This window comes from Marmota flaviventris, chromosome 5 (genome assembly GCF_047511675.1).
Source record: "Marmota flaviventris isolate mMarFla1 chromosome 5, mMarFla1.hap1, whole genome shotgun sequence".
NCBI classification, from domain to species: Eukaryota; Metazoa; Chordata; class Mammalia; order Rodentia; family Sciuridae; genus Marmota; species Marmota flaviventris.
In genome coordinates, this window is record NC_092502.1 from 53,033,045 (window position 1) to 53,055,396 (window position 22,352).

General features: G+C 33.8%; 1 protein-coding gene across 1 annotated transcript in view; it reads left to right on the plus strand.

Annotated features, from left to right (window-relative positions):
- The window catches only part of Snx2 (sorting nexin 2), a 73,220-nt gene that overhangs the window by 25,601 nt on the left and 25,267 nt on the right, over positions 1 to 22,352 (plus strand). Inside the window, exons 2-6 of the mRNA XM_027949289.2 lie at positions 12,236 to 12,353; positions 17,056 to 17,219; positions 19,454 to 19,520; positions 19,666 to 19,709; positions 21,010 to 21,151. Of these exons, the coding sequence (XP_027805090.1) occupies positions 12,236 to 12,353; positions 17,056 to 17,219; positions 19,454 to 19,520; positions 19,666 to 19,709; positions 21,010 to 21,151 (535 nt within the window). The remainder of the gene's footprint in view (positions 1 to 12,235; positions 12,354 to 17,055; positions 17,220 to 19,453; positions 19,521 to 19,665; positions 19,710 to 21,009; positions 21,152 to 22,352) is intronic.

The window sequence follows — 22,352 nt, forward strand, 5'->3', positions numbered from 1 at the left end:
CTAAAGTCATGAGAGAGAGAGAACACATGGGATTTGGGGATGGAAATGTCAAAATTCTTCCTAGTGTGCAAGGTAATGTTATGGATGTTACTTACATAAAAACCAAGTGTACCCATGTGGAATTGCTCTGATCTTTGAGCTCTATTGACACTAAATTTTGTAAAGTGAAGTGCACACAAATAGAGAGTAAGGAACTATCAGGTCAGTCAGGATGGGAGGCTTTGGGCATCTTCCAGCTCTGGCATCTCCACAGGGCTGAGACTCCCAGAGCTGCTCTGGCAGCTTCTTTCTGCTATTATAATTATCTTTTGGTTAGAAAGTGATAACTTTTAAAAAAGAAATGTGTCCCATTTGTCATGTAGATAGTTTGCCATTTTTAGGGAGGGCCCCAATTGAGAAATTCTCAGAAGCTTAGAAGTTTTTTAAAAAGAAAAAAGTCTTTAAATATTTTTCAAAACAAAAAGACATGGGTGGTAAATCCCCCTGAGGTAAAGCCACTTCCCAGCATGAGGTAGGAACACACCACACCACTGACTAGATTGTCTGTTTGCTTCCTGAAAGCTTATAATATGCAGAAGATTTGGGGGAGGTATAATGAGAGTCATGGTCCAAGGAGGAAGCTCAGGGCCAGCTGGACAACTCCAGGTTTGAGGGGTGATACCCACAGCAGATGTTCAGAAATCCTGGAGGAGGGAAGGAAAGCTGCATAGCAGAGGAATTCCTCTATGCATTTTGTGTGGCTTTGTCTGAGGAGTGGAAAAACGGGATTTCATAGGCTTTTTTCCTCTATACCTGCCCCTGGGTAGAGCAGGGACTTATCAGATGTTTTCTCTGTTGCTCTTAGAAACAGAAGCTGATCTTCCCCCTAGTGTGCAAGGTAATGTTTCCTCTCTGGGTAAGAAAGAAGGGCTCTTTTACTTAATTATTTAGGCGTGATGGCTAAGCCCCTTTGTGCTGAGGCCCTTCCATCAAGAAGCCCCCAAACCGTAGCCTCCATTCCTACAGCCAACACTGCCTTTTCCACTGTTTGCTCCAAATGCCTGTTCTCCCTGAGGTCTCCTGTGGTCCACAACTTCCTGTGGCCTCTTTTTACCTGCTAGTTACAAGTGCAGTGGCGGGAGTGTGAATAGTTGTGTCAGTGCAATTTCAAAATACACAGGAGTTTATGCACAGTAATCCAGCAACCCAGAAGTGATAACCATCTTCACAGACCCTGAACAGAAGCAGGCCTCAGTGTACACAGTGAATGAGACCTTGGCACTGTGCATAAGATGTAAAGGAACCCAAGTATCCACCCCACCCTCCTGACTTGAGATGAGAGTGCCTGAGCATCTGTGTGCCTTATCTCCCGACCTTTCAGCATTGTTTTCTTTTATGTTCTTAACTGAAACATGATTTACATTATAGTACAGTGTGTAGGATACAAGGCACAATGTTAGGTCAGCACAAAGAATGCTAAAATCTCTGCTGTTCCCTTGGAACCTACTGCTTTCTGACCATGTATTGGAGCTGTTGCCTTCAGAAGATGCCTATGTGGATTCAATTCCTGTCACCACACTTGTGTAGCCCATATGTGTTCTTTCCTGTCTATCTTGTTTGCTAGGATGTTTTTGTTTCTGTTTTTGGCCTACTTGCGTGGCCTGAAGAAATGCTGGGTGGGAATGTCAGCTTGGGGAAAAGTGGTCAGGCTGGAGATTACTATGTTGCCAGTGTCTTAGGCAGATGTGCCTCCTTTGCCAGGAAAAGGATCTGAAATCCTCAGGACAAGTGTTTCCTGGCTGCCTCAAAAACAGGAAAAGAGGAGAAAAGTAAAAGGGGGAAAACAAGAAAGAAAGGGGGGGAAAAACTCTAATAAAAGTTAAGAAGAGAAGGAAAAAAAGCATTTTTACATAAAAGTGTAAAATTGTAAATTGTTATCTCCATCATGGTACCTCAGTGAGGTGGGAAGAGTGAATAATTACAACCTATGCTGATCAAATCTTCTCTTTGGGTTTCTTAAGCTTTGTACCCTGTGGATAGTAAAGTCTTGTGGTCATACACACACACACACACACACACACACACACACACACACACAGACAGTTCTTTCTGTTGTCCTGCTTAACAGGGCTGAATTGTGGCTAAAGCTAGCTGGAATTCCTCTCATCTGCTGTACAGTAGAATGTGCTAACATGGAATGCAGAGATCAGTAGGCAAAGATTCTCTCTATAGTGCAGGGCAAATATTGGATTGCAACACATTAATGAGCCATCTCAGAATGCTAAGTAAAACTTCTGCCTAGAAACTTTTGATCTACATGTTCTAAGGATGGGGGAAATGGCAGCACATCCCTAGACACACCTATAAGTGGTGAGAGGGTCTGGAGACAAAGAGATCTGTGCTGAGAGGCAGGGTGTCAGATTGCATACATATAGTCCCTACCACATTATTAGTACTCTCATACTTGATTCTCAAAAAAATTCACATAGAACTCTTCATTCCCCGAGATTGCTAGCTGGTTCCCTGAACTTCCAGTTTCAAAGGGAAGCAACTTCTGCTCTCCTCCATGTTGCAGTCTCTTTTCCTGTGGCATAGAATTTTCAATGGCTTTGTGTTGAAGTCTCTCCTTTGGATCATACTGTCTTACAAGGCAGCCACCTACTCCGTCAGTGCAGTGAAATTTTTGTAAAGTCCAGAGTCCCAGAGAAAGAAAAGTCAGGGGTCTCCAATCCCCACACCAGTAAATTCAGACAATAAGACCCTTCTCAAGTTATCTCCTGAGTTTAGCTTCATGAGACTATTCTGATAAGTTTAAAGAACTTCTCCAGAGCCAGTTTGCTCTGCAGTTCCCAAGTCTCTTACTTGTTTAGACTCTGTGTCTGCAAGGTGCCAAATTCTGTGCTAGTGGAGTTCTCTGGGATCCTCTCTCTTTCACTGAGAGTTAGTCCCCCTTCCCCTACCTTGATACCTTGTGTTCAGTGGTGGGGCACTTTTTCTTGCACTCTTCCTTGCACTCTTTCCTTATCCCAAATCTATATATTTCTCCAGGTCTCTCTCAACTGTTCTCTTCTAATGCTCTCCTAAGTCCATCCAGTTCAACAAGCATCTAGCTACACTCCTGTTGTTTTGGTTCTGTCTTGTGGAGAAGTTGAACAAGTGCTCAGTGACTCCAGTCTGCCATTTTCCAACATATATCTGCTGCTTATTTTTGTCTGTTGATTTTGTGCCCTGAAACTTTACTAAATTCATTTAATCTAACATTTTCTAATAGTCTTCAGGATTTTGTGTATATGAGATAATGCCATCTTAGACATTTTAACTTCTTTCTTTTCTTTCCAGTTTGTCTGTCTTTTGTTTCTTTTTTCGTGCCTAAATTCTCAAAGACCTTCAGATACTATGTTGAATACAAGTAGTGAGAGTGGTGGGTATCCTTGTCTTTAGGAAAGTTTTCAGCTTTTCATTTTTGAATATAATTTAGCTGTGGGCTTATCTGTGACAGATGACTTTTATTATGTTGAGATGTATTCCTTATAAACCAAATTTGTTGTGAGTTTTTATCCTAAAAGGATGATGAATTATGTCAAATGCACTTTTCAGCATTTATTAAGATGATCATATGATTATTGTTCATCATTCTATTAGTGTGGTGTATCATAATATTGGCTTGATTATATGTTGAACAATCCTGGACCCTAGGGATAAATTCGATTTTATCATGGTATATAATTATTGAATATATTCATGAATTTAGATTACTTGTTGAGGAATATTGTTGAGGAATTTGATTACATGTTCATCAGGGATGTTGACTTCTAATTTTATTTTCTTTCAGTGTTCTCTAGCTTTTTATAAGAGTAGTTCTGGTCTTATAAAATGTGTTTCTCCATCAATTTTTTGAAGGATTTGAGAAGGCTTGGTATCATTATTGGTTTTGTTGTTGTTTGCTTTTTTGTTTTTCCAGCATGTGGTAGAATACCTCGTGTTCCTGGGCTTTACTTTTTTGGAAGGATTTTGATTACTGTTTCTATCACTTTTCATGTTTGTGTGTGTGTGTGTGTGTGTCTTTAGTTTTATTGTGATTTTGACTTGGTAAGTTTGTATTTATAGGATTTATTCATTTCTCCTAAGTTCTCTAATTTGATGGTCTTATCTTTGCCTTGGAGACCTAATGTTGGGTCTTTTTTTTTTTTAATTATATATATATTTTAGTTGTTGATGGACCTTTATTTTATTTATATCTATGTGGTGCTAATAGTCAAATCCAGCGCCTCATACATGCTAGGCAAGTGCTCTACCACTGAGCCACAACCCCAGCCTGAGTCTTGTTTTTTAATACAGTCTGCTAGCTTGTGTTTTTTTTTATTTATTTCTTTAGACCATTTACATTGAATGTTATTACTGAGGCATAGTTTTTATTTACTTTTATTTTGATTTATTTCTGATTTTTAAGTTGAATTCAATTCTCTTGGTTGACTATTCTTCTAGTGTAGTTCCTCCTTGTGTTGGTTTTCGTTTTTATTTTTCATTTCTTCTTGAAATATTTTGTTGAGTATATTTTATAGTGCAGACTTTCTAGTTGTGAATTATTTTAGCTTTTGTTTATCCGGGAAGGTTTTTATTTCATCTTTAATTCTGAAGCTTAATTTTTCTTGGTATAGTATTCTTGGTTGACATCCATTTTCTTTCAAGCCTTGGTATTTATTATTCCAAGACATCCTAGCTTTTAGGGTCTGGGTTGAAAAATCAGTTGAGATCCATTTTTGGTTTACCTCTAAATGTGACCCGTTGTATTTCTCTAGCAACTTTATTGATTCTATATGTATTTTGTATGCTAGGCATTTTCATAACAATGTGTCTTGGCATGGATTTGTTATAATTTTGTATATATGGAGTCCTGTATGTCTCCTGTATTTGAATTGCCATTTCATTTTTTTTTTTAGTTGTAGTTGGACACAATACCTTTATTTTATTTATTTATTTTTATGTAGTGCTGAGGATCGTACCCAGGGCCTTATACGTGCTAGGCAAGTACTCTACCACTGAGCCACAACCCCAGCCCTCCATTTCATTCTTAAGGTCTGAAAATTTTTCTGATATTATTTCATTGAAAATATTATGCATTGCTGTAATTAGTATTTCAGAGCTTGAACTTTTTTGTGATCCTCCTGCCTTCACCTCCCAATTTGCTAGGATTACAGGCATGCACCACTGTGCCTGACTCTTGATAGATAGTTTATTAAAGAGAAAGAGGGATGTGTTAGAAAAATCTCATGGAATTAGTAGAATAAATAAGAAATCTGGAAAATAAGGTGTAGAAATCAAGAGAAGTAGCCAAGATCCTTCCATATGAGTAATCTGCTCTGCTTGCCACTTCTTGTACTGTCATTACAGGACAGTGACACTTGATTCTGTACTTAAGAATTCTGCTAGACCTGGACATGTTGCAGTGAGCTCTTTACTTTTGGAAGCCACCATGAATAGTCTCTCACTGATCCAGCTCTGCTGTCTTACCTATTACCGATATTGAGAGCCTCCAAAATAGGAAAGTTGTTTGGATGCTATTGACCAAAATGGCAAATATTTACTACACATTTCTTAATTGAGATAAGGTGGAATGAAGTGGGACAGTAATAATAGAAAACACTGATATAGTGATTTCAACTGAATTTTTTCTTTTTTAATAAACCAAGTTTAAAGGATGGACTGGTGTGTGAACAAAATTCCACAGAGAACTCTTCAAAGTAGTTCAGGCATAGTATAGTAAAGCTCAAACAGTGGCCATAGAGATGGAAAATAGATGTAGTTACAGAATCAGTGGGATTCAAGATCAGGAAGCCAAAGAAGGGAGATAATCATTACATTTGCCAAGATCACAACCTTTATGTAGTGAATTTTAAGTCACAAGAATAGCAAAAGAAGTTGTTGATACTCTGTAATCCTGTTTGTCAAGATCTGTTTAACTGAGAGTTGGTATCTGTAGAAATGCAAATTAAAAAATTTTCATAGTATCTTGTTTGATGTGAGTAGAATATGGCACAAGAGAAAAATGTTTTGGGGAATACCAAACAACTTGACTATTTAAACAAATACTTTTGTTGTCAGAATACTAGGGTATATGTAGTAGGAAGTTAACACTCCAGGAATTATGTTTATACAATTAGAGATGGATAAAAAGCATCAATCTCATTCTTAGAAAAGCTTCTAAATGAACAATTAAAGAGTCACTATATCTAATAGACTTGACACAGTGATATATAAATATTAATGCTGATTAAATATAGTACACACTTTTTGTAGAAGCATCATGAGCTAATATCTATAATATCCATATTCTTTGTGCTCCTCTTTTGATGTGGTAACCAGAAGGAAGTGGATACTTCACATCAGGCTGTTTTATACAATGTAAAGATGAGAGTTGAACTTCGGGGATTTTTTTTTTTTTTCATTTTCCTCAATAAGTAAAAAACTAAACTTGATTTTGGGGGATTTAAGTAAAACTTGCTGGTTTGTTCAGCCTCATGGACAAAGTGCATTTCTTTGATTTGTTTTAATTTCACTATATTTGTGAAGCTCTAATTCACAGCTCTCAAATCTATCCCCACTACTATTCCTACACACTTTTAACTAGATTTATAGCTTGTTAATATGCTCTTATTCTCACACATTTGCTGGCTTCCATTCTAATCTCAGCACATTTTAAAGTCAGATATTATTTCCTAAAATCCTATAAAGCCTTTTTTGTTTCCTCATTGCTTTCACAGTAAAGTTCAAAATTTTTAGCATGCTTTACAAGACCTTTCACCATCTAAACTCTCATAATTCTTTATTTCAATTCTTAGAAAATAAAGATACAAAGAATATTACCCCATCAAACAATTTCAGGTGCTTACTGTTAACACTTTTCCAGCTAGGCATGCCTGTAATCCCATCAGCTCAGAAGGTTTAGGCAGGAGGATTGCAAGTTCAAGGCCAGGCTCAATCAACAATTTAACAAGACCCTCAGTATTTTATTTTGAGACCTTGTCTCAAAATAAAAACAAAAAAGTCCAGGGATATAGCTCAGTGGGGATAAAGCACCCTTGGGTTCAGTTTCCAGTGCTATTAAAGAAAAAAAATACACACAGACACTGTCATCTTCTAACATTTTTCATCGCATACATTTTTATGCAAAATTGGGAATGATTTTGATATATATAATAATGTACTTTTCCTTATTTAACCTTAAAATATAAGCATTTTTGTATGTTGTGAATTAGTGCTTGTAACACTGAATTTTAAAATGTCCCAAAAACATTTCATAAATTTATAGAATTTAATTTTTAAACCTTTCTATCATTAAATAGATAGGTATTTTTAGCATACTCAATAAATATCCTTACATACAATTAAAATGTTTAATGTATATATACATACTTGCATCTGTCTAAACACACACAAGATCACAAATTTTGATTTTTTTTTTATTATCTTATCATGTCTTTTCATAACTGGACAGCACATTTCTTATTAGCACTAAATAATATTGTCTTGATGTACTATAGCTTTTTTTTTTTTTAATCCATTCACCTTTCAAGTGTTTGGGCCGTTATAGGTCAAACTGCTGTAAACATCGTGTATAGGTGGTTATATGGACGTATTTTCAACTCCTTAGGGTAGTTACTAAGGAGTAGAATTTCATGATTAGAGTATGTTTAGCTTTTTAAGAAGCTGCCAAGGGCTAGGGTTGTAGCTCAGTGGTAAAATGCTTGCCTCATATGTGTGAAGAAGCACTGGGTTTGATCCTCAGCACCACATAAAAATAAATAAAGATATTGTGTGTCTATCTACAACTAAAAAATTAAAAATTAAAAAAAAAAAAAAGCTGCCAAATTGTCTTCTAAATTGGCCGTACCATTTTGCATCCCCACCAACATTGAATGAGGATTCTGTTGCTCCACATTTTCATGAGTATTAATAGTTGCAGTGTTCTGGATTTTGGCCATTATTCTAGGAGTTTAGTGCTATTTTTTCATATGCTTAATGCCATTTCTGTATCTTCCTTGGTGAGGTATATATTCAGATCTTTAGCCCATTTTTTCATTGAGCTGTTAAATGTTATTGTGTAGTTTTAAGAGTGTTGGATAAGTATTCATTATCACGTGTCTTTTGTATGTATTTTCTCCTAGTCTGTGGTTTGTCTTTTTATTGTCTTGACAGTATCTTTCACATAGCAACATTTTTAGTTGTAATAAAGTCCATCTTATCAGTTCCTTCTTTTGTGGACTGTGCCTTTATAATTTTTGTTTTATATTTAGATATGTGATCCATTTTGAGTTAACTTTTGTGAAAGGTATAATGTCTGTTTCTAGATTCATATTTATATGTGAATGTGCAGTTACTCCAGACTATTTGTTGAAAAGACTATTTTTTTCTCCTTTGTATTACCTTTGCTCACGTGTTAAAGATCTCTTGGCTGTACTTAACGGGGCTCTTTTTGGGCTTTCTGTTCTGTTTCTCTTCTTTTATTAATAACGCTGTCTCAATTACTGTAACTTTATATTAAGTCAGGTAGCGTCAATCCTCCAGCTTTGTTTTTCTTTAATACTAAGTTAGCCATGCTGGGATTTTGCCTTTTCATACAAACTTTTGAACAGTTGTTAATAGCCACAAATAACTTGCCAGAATGTTGTTTGTCATGACATTGAACTTTAGATCAAGTTAGGAAGAACTGACATCTTGACAATATTGGGTTTTTCTCTTTGCACATGGAATATCTCTCCATATATTTAGTGCTCTGTTTTTTTTTCTTCAGACGTTTTTAGTTGTCCTTTTAAAGATCTTGTTTATATTTTGTTAGAGTTAAACCTAAATATTTCATTTTTTAGTTGTAGTTGGACACAATACCTTTATTTTATTTATTTATTTTTATGAGGTGCTGAAGATCAAACCCAGGGTCTCGCACATGCAAGGTGAATACTCTACCGTTGAGCCACACAATCCCAGCCCTAGAATTTCATTCTTGTGGTTGCACATGATGTAGAGTTTCACTGGCTATGTATTCATATATAAACATAAGAAAGTACTGTCTGATTCATTCTGTCTTTCCTATTCTCGTACCATACCCCCTCCCTCCCCTTCATTCCCTTCTGTCTAATTGTATGTCACATTGTATGTTACCATCACATATCAGAGAGAACATTTGGCCTTTGTTTTTTTTCGGACTAGCATATTTCACTTCCATTATTTACTTAAAAAGTTGTTGAAGACATTTGTTAATTGGGAGACTCGTGGTTGTAGCTTAGTGGTAGAGCATTTGCCTAGCATGCATTAAGTGCTGGGTTCAGTCTCTGGCACTGAAAATAAAGAAGAAAAATGTTTATTGATCCTACAAAAGTTTACTAATTATATTTTTTATTAATGATGTACTCTTACTAAATTAAGAACTTATATTTTAAAGTCTATCATTAAAAAAATAGGGGGACAAGTTTTTAAAAGGGGGAAAAAAGCATATAGGAAAGTATCTAGGCATGGCAGCAAAGTCTTGTAATCCCAGTACTTGGGACATGAGGCAGGAGGATTGCCAGTTTGAGTCCTGTTGGGGGAACTTAGCAAGACCATGTCTCAAAAAAGTTTTAAAACTTAAGTGATGGGGCTGGAGATGTAGCTCAGAGGTAGAATGTTCCTGGGCACAGTCCCTGGTACTGGGGTTGCGGGGGAGTAAAAAGGTAAGCTACAGACTGGTGAAAATACTTGTGATAACATCTGACAAAGAACTTGTAACCAGAATATATAAAGAACTACAAACCAACAAGAACTATAGAAAAATTGGCAAAATACTTGGAGAAATCCTTCAAAACAAAGTTATCCAAATGGTTATTAGACACATAAAATTTGTTCAGCATCATTATCATCAGGGAAATACAAATTCACACCACACTGGTATATACTCTGTACCCTCCAGAGTAGCTAAACTGATAAAGGTAGAATATATCGAAGTGTTGACAAGAATGTGGAACAACAACTTTTTATATTTCTCTCGTGAGACTACAAATTTATACTACCACCTTAAAAGATTGTTTAGTAATAGCTTCTTAAGCTGACCATTCATCTACCTAATGTCTACACTATGGTCCAATTGTTCCCTTCTAGTTATGTGCCAGATAAATTTGTTCGTATGTTCACTAAAATACACACACACACCTGATAACCACCCAATTTTCCATTAGTAATAGAGTGTGTTGATTACAGTTACATAAAGGGATTTTACACAACAATGAGAATCACTGCTCTACTACTATACAGAATGATATAGAAAAATTTCATATAGGAAATAACGTTAAGAACAAAACCAAATAATAGTACATTTTATATGGTTCCATTATATGAAGAGCAAAAACATGAAAAACTAATCCATACTGGTAGAAGCCTCCATGGTAAATATTGGAAAAGGAGGATGAGTGGAGTCTCTGGGCTTGATGGTAGTGTTCTTTCTTGATCTGAATTCTTGTTTTGAGGTTTTGAAAATCTCTAGCTCAACACTTTTGATATATAAAAATTTCTCTTTTGTGTCATACTTTTATAAAATTGTTTTAGAAAGCTTTAATTTTTTAAGACTGTTGGTTTTAACTATTACAAGGAAAACTGATAAAATTAAAAGTTGTGCTGTAGTAATTGTGTTGGTCAATATACTTAAGATCAAGAAGTACAGGCTGGGCTCAGTGGCTCTTGCCTATAATCCCAGTGGCTCTGGAGGCTGAGGCAGGAGGATTGCAAATTCAAAGCCAGACTCAGCGACTTAGTGAGGCCCTAAGCAACTCAAATAAAATACAAAAAAGGGGCTGGGGACGTGGTTCAGTGGTTAAGTGCCTCCAGGATCAATTCCCAGTACCAAAAACAAAATAAAACAAAAAAACCAAGAAGTACAAAAGTAGTGTTTAGCTTAAGTGAAATGTAAATGTTTTGGGTTTTGACTGAGGGCCTATTTTTTAGTTTGAAACTCTAGAAACCTTAGAAAATTGGCATTTAAATTCAACTAGTAGGGAGGGTGAGCAAGGGAGGAAGATTACCTCTTGATAGGGAATAGGGGTGGGAGCGAAAGGGAGGGAGAAGGGGAATAGCATGGATGGTGAAAGGAGACCCTTATCATTATACAAAATACATGTATGAAGATGTGAATTTGGTGCCAACATACTATATATAATCAGAGATATGATAAATTGTAGTATAAAGGTGTATTAAGAATTGTAATGCAAAAGTAAATAAATAAATAGGTTAAAAAAATAATAAACTTAACTAGTATTACGCCTTCCTCTTAGAATAAGTAGTGCTTTGAACTTCCTGCACATGTAATGTTTTTTACATCTGTTGAGTTGCATGGAATTTTGATGTTTGGGTATATTTTCCACCACCAGAGAAACAAACATGATCATAGCAGAAACAAAAGTATATATTCTTTTGTTGTTGGGGGGGGATTGGGGAGTGGTACAGAAGAATTAAATCCAGGGCCACTTAATCACTGAGCCACATTCCCAGCCCTTTTTTATATGTTATTCAGATGCAGGGTCTTGGTGAGTTGCTTAGGACCTCACTAAATTGCTAGGCTGGCTTGAACTCATGTTCCTCCTGCCTCAGCCTCCCTAGCTGCTAGAATTACATGTGTGTGCCACCCCACTTGGCTCAAAAGCATGGATTCTTAAAAATCAAGGGACAAATGTTTTCTCTGATAGTGGATTCTGATCCATAATGGGGGTGGGTGACAAGCAAAGAATGGAGGAACTTTGGATTGGGCAGAGGTGTGGGGGGTTGTGTGGCGGGGAGATGGTGGAATGAAATGGACATTATTACCCCTGTGTATGGGTGTGATTGCACAAATGGTGTGACTCTACATCATGTACAACTGGAGAAATGAAAAGTTGTGCTCCATTTGTGTAAGAAAATAAAATAATAAATTTTTTTTTAAAAAATCAAGGGACTTGCCTGATTTTGATTCTGTTGTCTATGATGATGGAAGCGTTAAATTTGGTTTTTGTTAATCATAACTCAGTGTGATAAATTAGTGCCTCTAAGGGAATGGCTGCAAAGGGTTTCTTTTTAAAATCTGAAGTGAATTTTGGTTAAGAAAGGAGTAGAGTTAATTAAAAGTATGTTTTGGGTTTATTCTTGACAGGAGAAAATAGTCGTTCTTAATGAGAGGACATTCTGTTTCTCTAGTGTATAGGACATAATTACAACAGTTATAAACACCCAATCTCTTATCAATTATTTTTCTTTTTAATAGTCGAGCCCATCTTCTCCAGAACCAGCTAGTCTTCCTGCAGAAGATATCAGTGCAAACTCTAATGGCCCAAAACCTGCAGAAGTTGTACTAGATGATGACAGAGAAGATCTTTTTGCAGGTAATTATCATATCTTTTTATTTGTTTAACAGTAGTTAGTTAGATATTCTATGATAAAATATTCTCTAAAGCAAAACATAAACTCTGTGTATTAGTTTTAGCTCTTCTTATAACAACTTAAGGGGAATTTCCTATTAGATTATTCTGTGAAATATATGGACTGATTAGAGAAGCAAAACTGATATCCTTTCTTAGTTTTAAGAATTTGGAAATTAATTTCATGCTATAATTTATTGTTTTAGTCAGTCCTTAAATTCAAAAGACTAATGATTGTGGTATTCAAATTTCAAAAAGTAGCATCGATTCTATTTTTTTTTTTATTAACAAGTTGTCACAAAGCAGAATTAAACTATGGATTGCAAAGTCACCTTATATTTTATTTATATTTGGAATCTTTTATTTTAATAAGTTGCTATACTTCCTATTTTATTTTGGCTTACTTTTAGGTGAATAATTGATATTGGAGGAATTTATTGTACATATAGAGGCAAAATTTGGTGTACTTATCCTAACTGGGGAAAAAAAAAGCATTGGACTCTTCAAAAACAACTATGCCTTGGCTAAAATTTAGTTACAAATTAATGTTTTAATATTAAAAAAGCAAAATCTTAAGGTTATTGAAACAAATTAAAATATGTATTTTTTTGAGAGAGAGAATTTTTAATATTTATTTATTTATTTTTTAAGTTTTCGGCAGACACAACATCTTTGTTTGTATGTGGTGCTGAGGATCGAACCCGGGCCACACGTATGCCAGGCGAGCGTGCTACCGCTTGAGCCACATCCCCAGCCCCACAGATTAAAATATTAACAATTAGTTGAACTGGCTTTCCTTTAAACTTTAATAATATGTGTTCAACTTTTAAAGTGGTCCCATATTCAAACCACTGTTATTTTTTGTACAAATATGTTTGAAGTCACAGTTCTTCATCACTAAGGTCTGTATAATTTCCAGCTTGATTAGTTCAATGAAAAGTTTTACCACAGATGAATTCCTGTAGGTTGCTATATTAGAAAATTATGATACCACAGTAGAGACAGACATTATTACCCTATATACATGCCTATATACATGTATGATTACATTACTGGTGTGACTCTCTGCACCATGTACAGTCAGAGGAATGAGAGGCTGTGCTCCATTTGTGTGCAGTGTGTCAAAATGCATTCTACTGTCATTTATTAATCAGAACAAATTTTAAAAAAGAAAATTTTGATACCACGTATCTTATTTTTTTACCCCAAAGTCTTCTAACAACTTAGAATCTAATCATAGTTAGTGAGAATTATAGTATTTCAGTGTTCTTTTTTATTCCATTTAGTAGAATTTTTTTCAGACAATTATCAAAAGCACTTTCATGGCATTTGCATTTTAAGCTGAGATGACAAAAATCCTTTCTCTACTAAGCAGTTCTGAATCTAGAATTTAATTTATTCCTCTTGACAGTGTAGGTTAATGCATAGAGTTTTTTTGTATTATTCATTATATTAAACTTTTTAACCAGTCTCAGAATAAATGAGATTACTGAAACTTTATAACAACAACAACTTTGTGTATGTATACCTGTGCAAGGAAAAGTTGTTGTTTTTTAAATAGCATGCATAACTGATCAGTTTTCTAGGTGCGAGAACAATACAATGATATTTGCCTACATAGCTCAATTTGGAAATGTTTACACTCTTTTACTTTACCTTGAAGACTATACTAAATACTCTGATTCAAATATAGTAATTGTCAATATTTGTTTTAAAATAAAAAGGAGAAACAATTAAAGAACAATAAATGTAGTAATCTGTGTTTTTTGTTAACCTTCAAATATACTTTCTATGCTTCATCTTTTATTTTAAACTCACCTATGTTGCATAATAACATTAGGTGATCAAAGGCCTAAACTAAATATTTTTATGTAAATGATTTAATATTATACTATTCTTATTATAATGCAGTTTAAGCAGGTATATCACTTCTTCCATGGATAAATGGTTCTAGAAAACCAGAATAGAGAGTAGCATGTGTTATCAGGATGGTGAAAACTTTTCCAGTAATGAGAACATATGCTTGTTTTTCCTATATCAGTGAGTAGATTATAGATCTTGCTCTAGCAACCTAGCCATTTTGATTTAAAGCCTTAAAGAAATTAGATCATACTGTTACGTGTGCTAAGTTTTAGGTAGCATTTCAAATAATGGGTGTTAAAGTCTTTAGTGTTCGTAGACAATGTTCACCAAATGCTTTTCCTTCATTTGTTACATCCTACACCAGTGCTTAATTGAACATCCTTTAGGAAACTGCCCTAGGGGAATAAATGAGGGTGAACAACTTGCCAATACTGAAATTGCCCTAGACTTTTAGAACTTGTTTCTGCCACATGATCAAGCTTATTTCACTTGTGCTGTTCAACAGGTCATGCCAATTTATAAGGATAACGAATATTCCTTTTTAAAAAATATTCTCTGGAATCTATATGAGTGAAGTATTAATTAGCTGACATTGACATAGTCAATTTATATTTGTTCTCAAAGTATGTCTCTAAGGAAAAGTCAATCTTTGTAGTTAATGCCCACAGGACATGGCCTTGAACCTTTAGGTCTGGTTTAAATTAAGCCTTGTGAATTTCTGGTATATTAATGTCAAATCTAAAAGAAGTCATGAAAGCGATTTAAAACAGACTTTATATTACTTTGCTAAATCTAAATCTGTTTACTTTTTTTTTGGTTTCACTTTCCATATTATCTACATAAATCAATATTTAGCTTTATTTATTTTGTAATCTGCTAGCATTTATGAAATAGCCTGTTAGTGCAAAGAATACCAAACCCAGTGTCAATGAAATAAAATGTAATTAAAAAATTGAAATGACTTTATCTGTACTGATGTCTAATAAAGTTACTATTTCATAGAGGGTTTTTTTTTTTTGCGGGGGGTGGGGTGGGGTCTTTGTTTTGTTTTATATATGAGTCTGTTGCAGTAACCATGCCTCTTCAGATACTTTTGGAGTTTTTTGTTTTGTTTGCAGTTTGTTTTGGTGTTTGTTGTTTTGCTCATTGTTTGTAGATTAAATATCTTAACACCTTCTAGCTTCAATGTACTGATTTTGTTTTTTACTTTCTCATATTGCTCATTATTTTCATTTCTTAAAAAATAATAATAAATGCCAGCAATATTCATAACCTGAAATTATATAAAAGCTTTCTGTTTTATTGAATCTTCTATAGTCTATATCATGTGTAGTCCATTCTTCCTCTTATTACCACAGTTTTAAAAATTTTAGTTATTATTTTTTCTTTTAATATAAAAATATAAAGGGATCCATAACAATGATTATATCAACATTAGGTAGCCAATAAGAATAACTTGATAACATTGTCAACCTGTACAACCTTTTTTCAGGCATTTGAGGTATTAAAATTAAAATGGCACATTGACTACAATTACTACCTTTCTAAACCTGTAGGATATAAGAATCTCAGGTTAGAAATCACTGGTCTGGGGGCTGGGTTTGTGGCTCAGTGGTAGAGCACTCGCCTAGCATGTGAGAGGCCCTGGGTTCTATCCTCAGCACCACATAAAAATAAATAAATAAAATAAAGGTTAAAAAAAGAAATCACTGGTCTGGTCATGAGTTTCCCTTATAATCTTGCTTTCCTTTTCCTGGTATCAGTTCTGCAGACCAGTGCAACTGTGGTTTACATTATGGTCACTGTAATTTTTACTTTCCTTACTCTGCTTTTTGCTTATGCTATTATTCCATTTTCTTGGAATTTTCTCTCATTTTTTTCTGTGCCTATCTCAATTTCCTCAGATCAGTTTTACAAATTATTTCCAGATTTCCTCAGCCTGAAGTATTGTCTTCTGTCTCTACTGAAATTGTAGTGTTTGTTCTATAGTTGGTATAGCAATAAATGTCCTGTAATATTCTTATTGTTCTCGTAAGTCTCTTATTATTATTTAACATTCCACATGTCTTGTTTTCCCAACTAGATTATAAACTCCCTGAGGGCAGGTATGATATTTTCCATTTCTTTGTGTTTCTCCATTGCATTTAGCACAATATTACATAGCCTATAGACATCAGCTTATTGATATGGTTTGATTTTAAATATATTTTAGATTTTTGTTTCAAGTGAATGAGCATTTTTAATTAAAACCTAAATACCTGTTTGCTTTGCGTCATATATGTGTGTTCATTTAATACCCTGTAATCTTTGGCAATTAATTGCTTTAGGTTACTAATTTTGTGACTTTTCCGTAACAAATTTTTAATCCCAGTTGGTATAGTTCTGGGCAGCCTTGTGCCCTAAAATTTGTGTTCCTTTTTATAAAATAATCATAATATTAGTCTGAATAAAATGTTTGAGAGGTAAGTTACTGTAAGCATAAGATATATTATAAAATCAAACACAAATGAATGTGGAATTGCCCACATCTTTGCTTTCCACATCTAGTAGTACAGATAATTTCCAGTAGTATAGTCATTTAAGCTGACTTAAAACAATTCTTCCTGAAACCAACAAAATTCCTGTTTGTTTTTAAAGATATGATAAACAACTAAATTCAGAAAATTCTTTCATCATGACAATTTTAAAATTATGTTATTTGGATATTTGTGGGTAGTATATAATATTATTCATGATTCATTAACTGCCGTATAGTTTTGGAAGTTTGTTGCAGTTTCCTTAAACTTGTTTAATTTGTGTTTAGAAGCCACAGAAGAAGTTTCTTTGGACAGCCCAGAAAGGGAACCAATACTCTCCTCGGAACCTTCTCCTGCAGTCACACCTGTCACCCCTACTGCACTCATTGCTCCTAGAATTGAATCAAAGAGTATGTCTGCTCCTGTGATCTTCGATAGATCCAGGGAGGAGGTATAGAAAAGTGTTCACATTCTAAATTAATATGTAAATTGTACCTTTTTTTTTTTTGCTCCTCACTTAACATCATATCACTGTACTATTAGTCATTCCTAATCAAAGCCTTTTAAACCTATTAGAAAAAGAATATGGATTAAAGAAATTGGAAGATCTTGATTCTGATTTTATCGCTACCACTTTTTAACCCAGTAACTTGGGCATATTATTTAACCTTCTTAAGTAGTTTGTCATTTGTGATTTTTTAAAAAATATTTTTAGTTATAGATGGACTCAATTACGTTTATTATTTTATGTATTTCTATGTGGTGCTGAGGATCAAACCCAGTGCCATATATATGGTAGGCAAATTTTCTACCACTGAGCTACAACTCCAGTCCTGGCATTTCTGATCTTAATGATGATAATGTGTGCCTCTGAGGACTCCTATGTTGGTCAGGTAATATATGAAAGTACTTTGAAAACTGTTAATCACAGTAAAGTGGTATTTTGAGAATTTTATTTGTAAAAGAATGTAATAAATAAAGTTGGTACTTAAAAGTTGTTATGTAGCATTTATTTTTAAAAGGAAGGACTATAAATCAATTGAAGAAACAATCTCATGTTTTGGCAATAATTTTTAAGATGCATTTGGAAAAGGAAAAAAATCATGGAGTGGAGGTTATTTAAGTGGCAAAATTACATATTTAAAAGTCATCCACATAGGTCAGATACGGTGGCACACTCCTATAATCACAGCTACTCTAGAGACTGAAGAAGGAGGATCACAACTTTGAGACCAGCCTCGCTTGTCAACCTATCAAGATCCTATCTTAAAAATACAAAAATAAAAAGGACGGGGGATATAGCTCAATGATAGAGTGTCCCCTGATTCTATCCCCACCAAAAACAAAGCCAAAAAAAGTCATTCTTAAAGAAATAGATCATTTAAATGACCACAATTAAGTAACAACCACATACCCACAAGCAAAAATGTGAATGATCTAACAAGTATAGTATTAAGGGAAATAAGACAGAAATGAGTACTTATACATGATTCCATGAAATGAACTTTAAAAAAAAAAAGCTAGTGAACAGAGTTAGAAGTCAGGATAGTGGTTATATTGGTAGGGCGAAGGAAAGATTATGAATGTAGGAGAATGTAAAAGGGCCTTCTGGACTGATTAATAGTGTTGTTTTCTGACCTCGGTTGAGTTTAGAAAGATGTATACACTTTATGAAAGTATATTGAGCTGTACCAATTTATATACTTTTCTGTATGTGTTATAATTCAAAAAAGTTTTACTTAAAAAATCATACAAGAGGGCTGGGGTTACAGCTCAGTAACTAGCTTGCCTATCCAATATGAAGCACTGAGTTTGATCCTCAGCACATCATAAAGATAAATAAATAAAATAAAGGTATTATGTCCATCTACATCTAAAAAAATATTTTTAAAAAGTATACAAAAAGGCAATCATTGAAGAAAAGATTTCAGTTAGAAAAACTCAACTTTTTTATGGATAGATTGATTGCTATTGCCTTGAAAATTTTGCTAAGTTAATAATCTTGGAGCTTTTTTATAATAACAAAGCTTTCTTGCAGAACTGCTATCCAGTTGCTTTTTAACAGCATTTAAAAGGTCTTTTCTACAGTCTTATAGGGTTATCATTTTATTCTACTGACTGCTTTTTAAAATTGAACTTTATAGTTCTTTTATTGGCTTCAAGAGGAATGTGTCTTCACTTGGTATTTAGAAAAATCATAGTGCTAATGTTGCTTTTAGGTATAATAATTTTTTGCAAGTATGTAAGATTCTACTGGTGAAAGTAATGACTATCTCCTAATTATTTAGAAACAGCTCTAACTTGAAGAAATGCTGGTATTAAAAATAAGGAGTTAATAATTTTAAAAGTATGAATACAAAGATTCAGTATATTGGCCAAAAATATTCCACAGTTTTTGTACAGAAAGTGAAAATATTTTTTCTACATCTGAGGAATTTTGAAGACACGAGATTTTTCCATTACTTCTCCAAATAATCCTTATCCTGTTATTTGTATATTTTATTCTGTTTCTTCATATAATCAGGAAATGTGAAAGCTTTTATTGTGTTTTTTTTCAGTGACTTCGTAAAATAATTTTATGACACCCTACTAGAACATATATGGTAAAAATTATAGTTCTTAGTGTTATGACAATAATATAAATTGGAATCTTCTTCAACACAAAAAGTAATTATTCTTTTCTAGATTGAAGAAGAAGCAAATGGAGATATTTTTGATATAGAAATCGGTGTGTCGGATCCAGAAAAAGTTGGTGAGTCAATATTAATTATATTTTGTACCTCTTTTTTATTAGTTTGACTGTTATCCCCCCCCCCTTTTAACTAAATATGTCATTACAGTATTAAAATGGTACTGTTTTTAAGCACGTGGTTTTAAAAATAATATTTGACTTATAGGTGATGGCATGAATGCTTACATGGCATATAGAGTAACAACAAAGGTAAGCCTTTGACTCTTTTAATAAAATATTGACCCCTTACTATATATAGTAGAGGATATGACGTGATTATGGTTGACATGAACCCTGTCTTTGTAAAGGCTATCTTCACATAAAAATTGCTAAGAAATTGTTACAGTGAGTTGTAAGTAATTTCATAGGTTGAGTGTTCTGTTTGAGTATGCAGGAAGGGAATTAATCTAGACCCAAGGGTCAGGAAAAACTTATGAGCAAACTAATATCTAAACCAAGACAAATATGAGGGGAGTGATTTGTGGGAGATGAAAAGAAAGTAGTAGAATGTTTGTTGCAGGCATAGGAATTTGCCGGTGAAAAATCTAAGTAATGAAAGCATTGTGTTTTCTAGGATCTGTAAGAAGTGGTTCATAATTGAATTGTTTGGCCATGAGCTTTCATGTTTTATGAGCAGCACATATAGGAATTTGGGTTTCATCTTAAGTATAATGGAAAGCCATGATAGAGGTTTAAGCAAGAGTATAACACTCTTAGATTTTTGTTTTAGAAAGATCTCTGTGGCCTCAATATGAATTGGAAGGGTCAAGGTAGAGGTCAGGATTGCCAGTTAAGAGGCCACTACTATTATTAAATTATCACATCTTAAAACAGAGTGTTTTGCAGCAGTCCCAGGTATAAGAAATAATGCTTGACACCAAGGAAATGGTTCTGGAAGTGAGAAAAATAAATGGCTTCTTAGATCTAGATGTAAGGAATAAGAAGAGGGATACCTAAGTTACTAAGTAGAGGAACTTTGTAATTGTGAAAGTGATCTCTCTAAAAAGACAGGGAGGAACAAAGTGAGTGTGAGATAAGATTTGTTAATTCAGTAAACAAATGTTTATTAAGTACTTTACTATGGTGTCAGCCTCTGTTACAAGCAAGAAGTATATTAGTATTAGTTAACAGTACAGTCAAATGCTCTTTTTTTATGGAACTTGTGTTTGAGTAGGGGAAAATATAGTGAGTTTGAGATGTCAATGAGATTTAAGTGGAGGTGTCCCTTAGGCATTTTGGAAATATTTGGACTGAAACTTAGAAGGAGATCTGTGCCAGAGGTAAAGATTTAAAATTCATTAACGGAAACAATCATTTGAGTTTTGTTGTTGTTGTTGTTATTTTGTTTTTTGAATTGTTAGAAGTCTATATACCACATTAGATACTCTGTGTTCTTTTGCAAAGGAGAGCAGTGTGTGTGTGTGTGTGTGTGTTCGTAATTATTTATAGCGTTAAATTCTGAATAATTCTGTACTGTTCAAAATTTGAAATACTTCTTCTTCACTTTTAGACTTCTCTTTCCATGTTCAGTAAGAGTGAATTTTCAGTTAAAAGAAGATTCAGTGATTTTCTTGGTTTGCACAGCAAATTAGCAAGCAAGTATTTACACGTTGGTTATATTGTACCACCTGCCCCGGAGAAGAGTATAGTAGGTAAGCATGAGTAAGCAAAAAAAAAAAAAAAAAAAAATCCCTTTTAACTGTATACATTTATGCATTCCAGAATCATTCATTACCACCATCTCAGTTGTAGAGATAATGGTAATTTAAATGTTCTATTATGATAATTGTGCATTTATTATATAAGAATATAATATTATTATATAAGAATTATTCTTATTATATAAGAATATATAGCTAGTAGTTTTATTTTCTAACACCTACGGGTTCAGGTTTTGAATATTGGGTTAAAATTTACCAAGTTGAAAGCAGTTACAAACTATAACCTTTTAGGGGAAGTAGAATACCATTTTACTGAGTCACACTCAGAATACTTAATGTTATTAATATATTAACAATTTTCAAAGAGGTGGAGGTATTTGGATCTTAGCTTTATATTGTCCAAAAAGAACATTTGAGTTAGCCTTGCTTATATAAAAACTATTTAAACTTATCTTAGTTTATTTTATACCTCAATTTAATATTTAAAAACTATTCTACTTATACCAGTAATATTTAGTTAAGAAAATTTAAAAAGAAGAGGAAAACCTCCATTTCTTAAAATTTTTTAGTATTGGACTGGGGTTGTGGCTCAGTGGTGCAGTGCTTGTATAATATGTGTGAGACTCTGGGTTTGATTCTCAGCACTGCATATAAATAAATAAAATAAAGGTCCACTGACAATTAAAAAAATATTAAAAGAATATTTTTTAAGTATTATCCAGTCTTTTTTCAGTCCTTGTTTTTTTTCTTACTTCAACTTTTCTTTATACTTGAGATGATTACTCTGAAAAATATTTGAAATGAATTTTACTGATTTTTTAAATTATTGGTTTTTACTTTTTTAAACATTTGATTTGAAAAGCATGTTTTTTAAAAAAGGTTATTACTATTTTTTAGTTGTAGATGGACACATCTTTATTTTTATTTGTTTATTTTTATGTGGTGCTGGGTACCGAACCCGGGACCTCATGCATGCGAGGCAAGCACTCTGCCTCTGAGCCACAGCCCCAGCCCTGAAAGCAGTTTTATTGATATCATTCATTTGAAACCTGATGAGTTTGTAATATATTTTCTCTCTTTTAAAATTCGTAAACCTAGTTGAGTAGTTCTTCAACTTTTTGGTCTCAAGAACCCTTTATTTCCTTTTTCTTTCTTTCTTGCTTGTTTGCTTGCTTTCTTTCCTTTCTCTTCT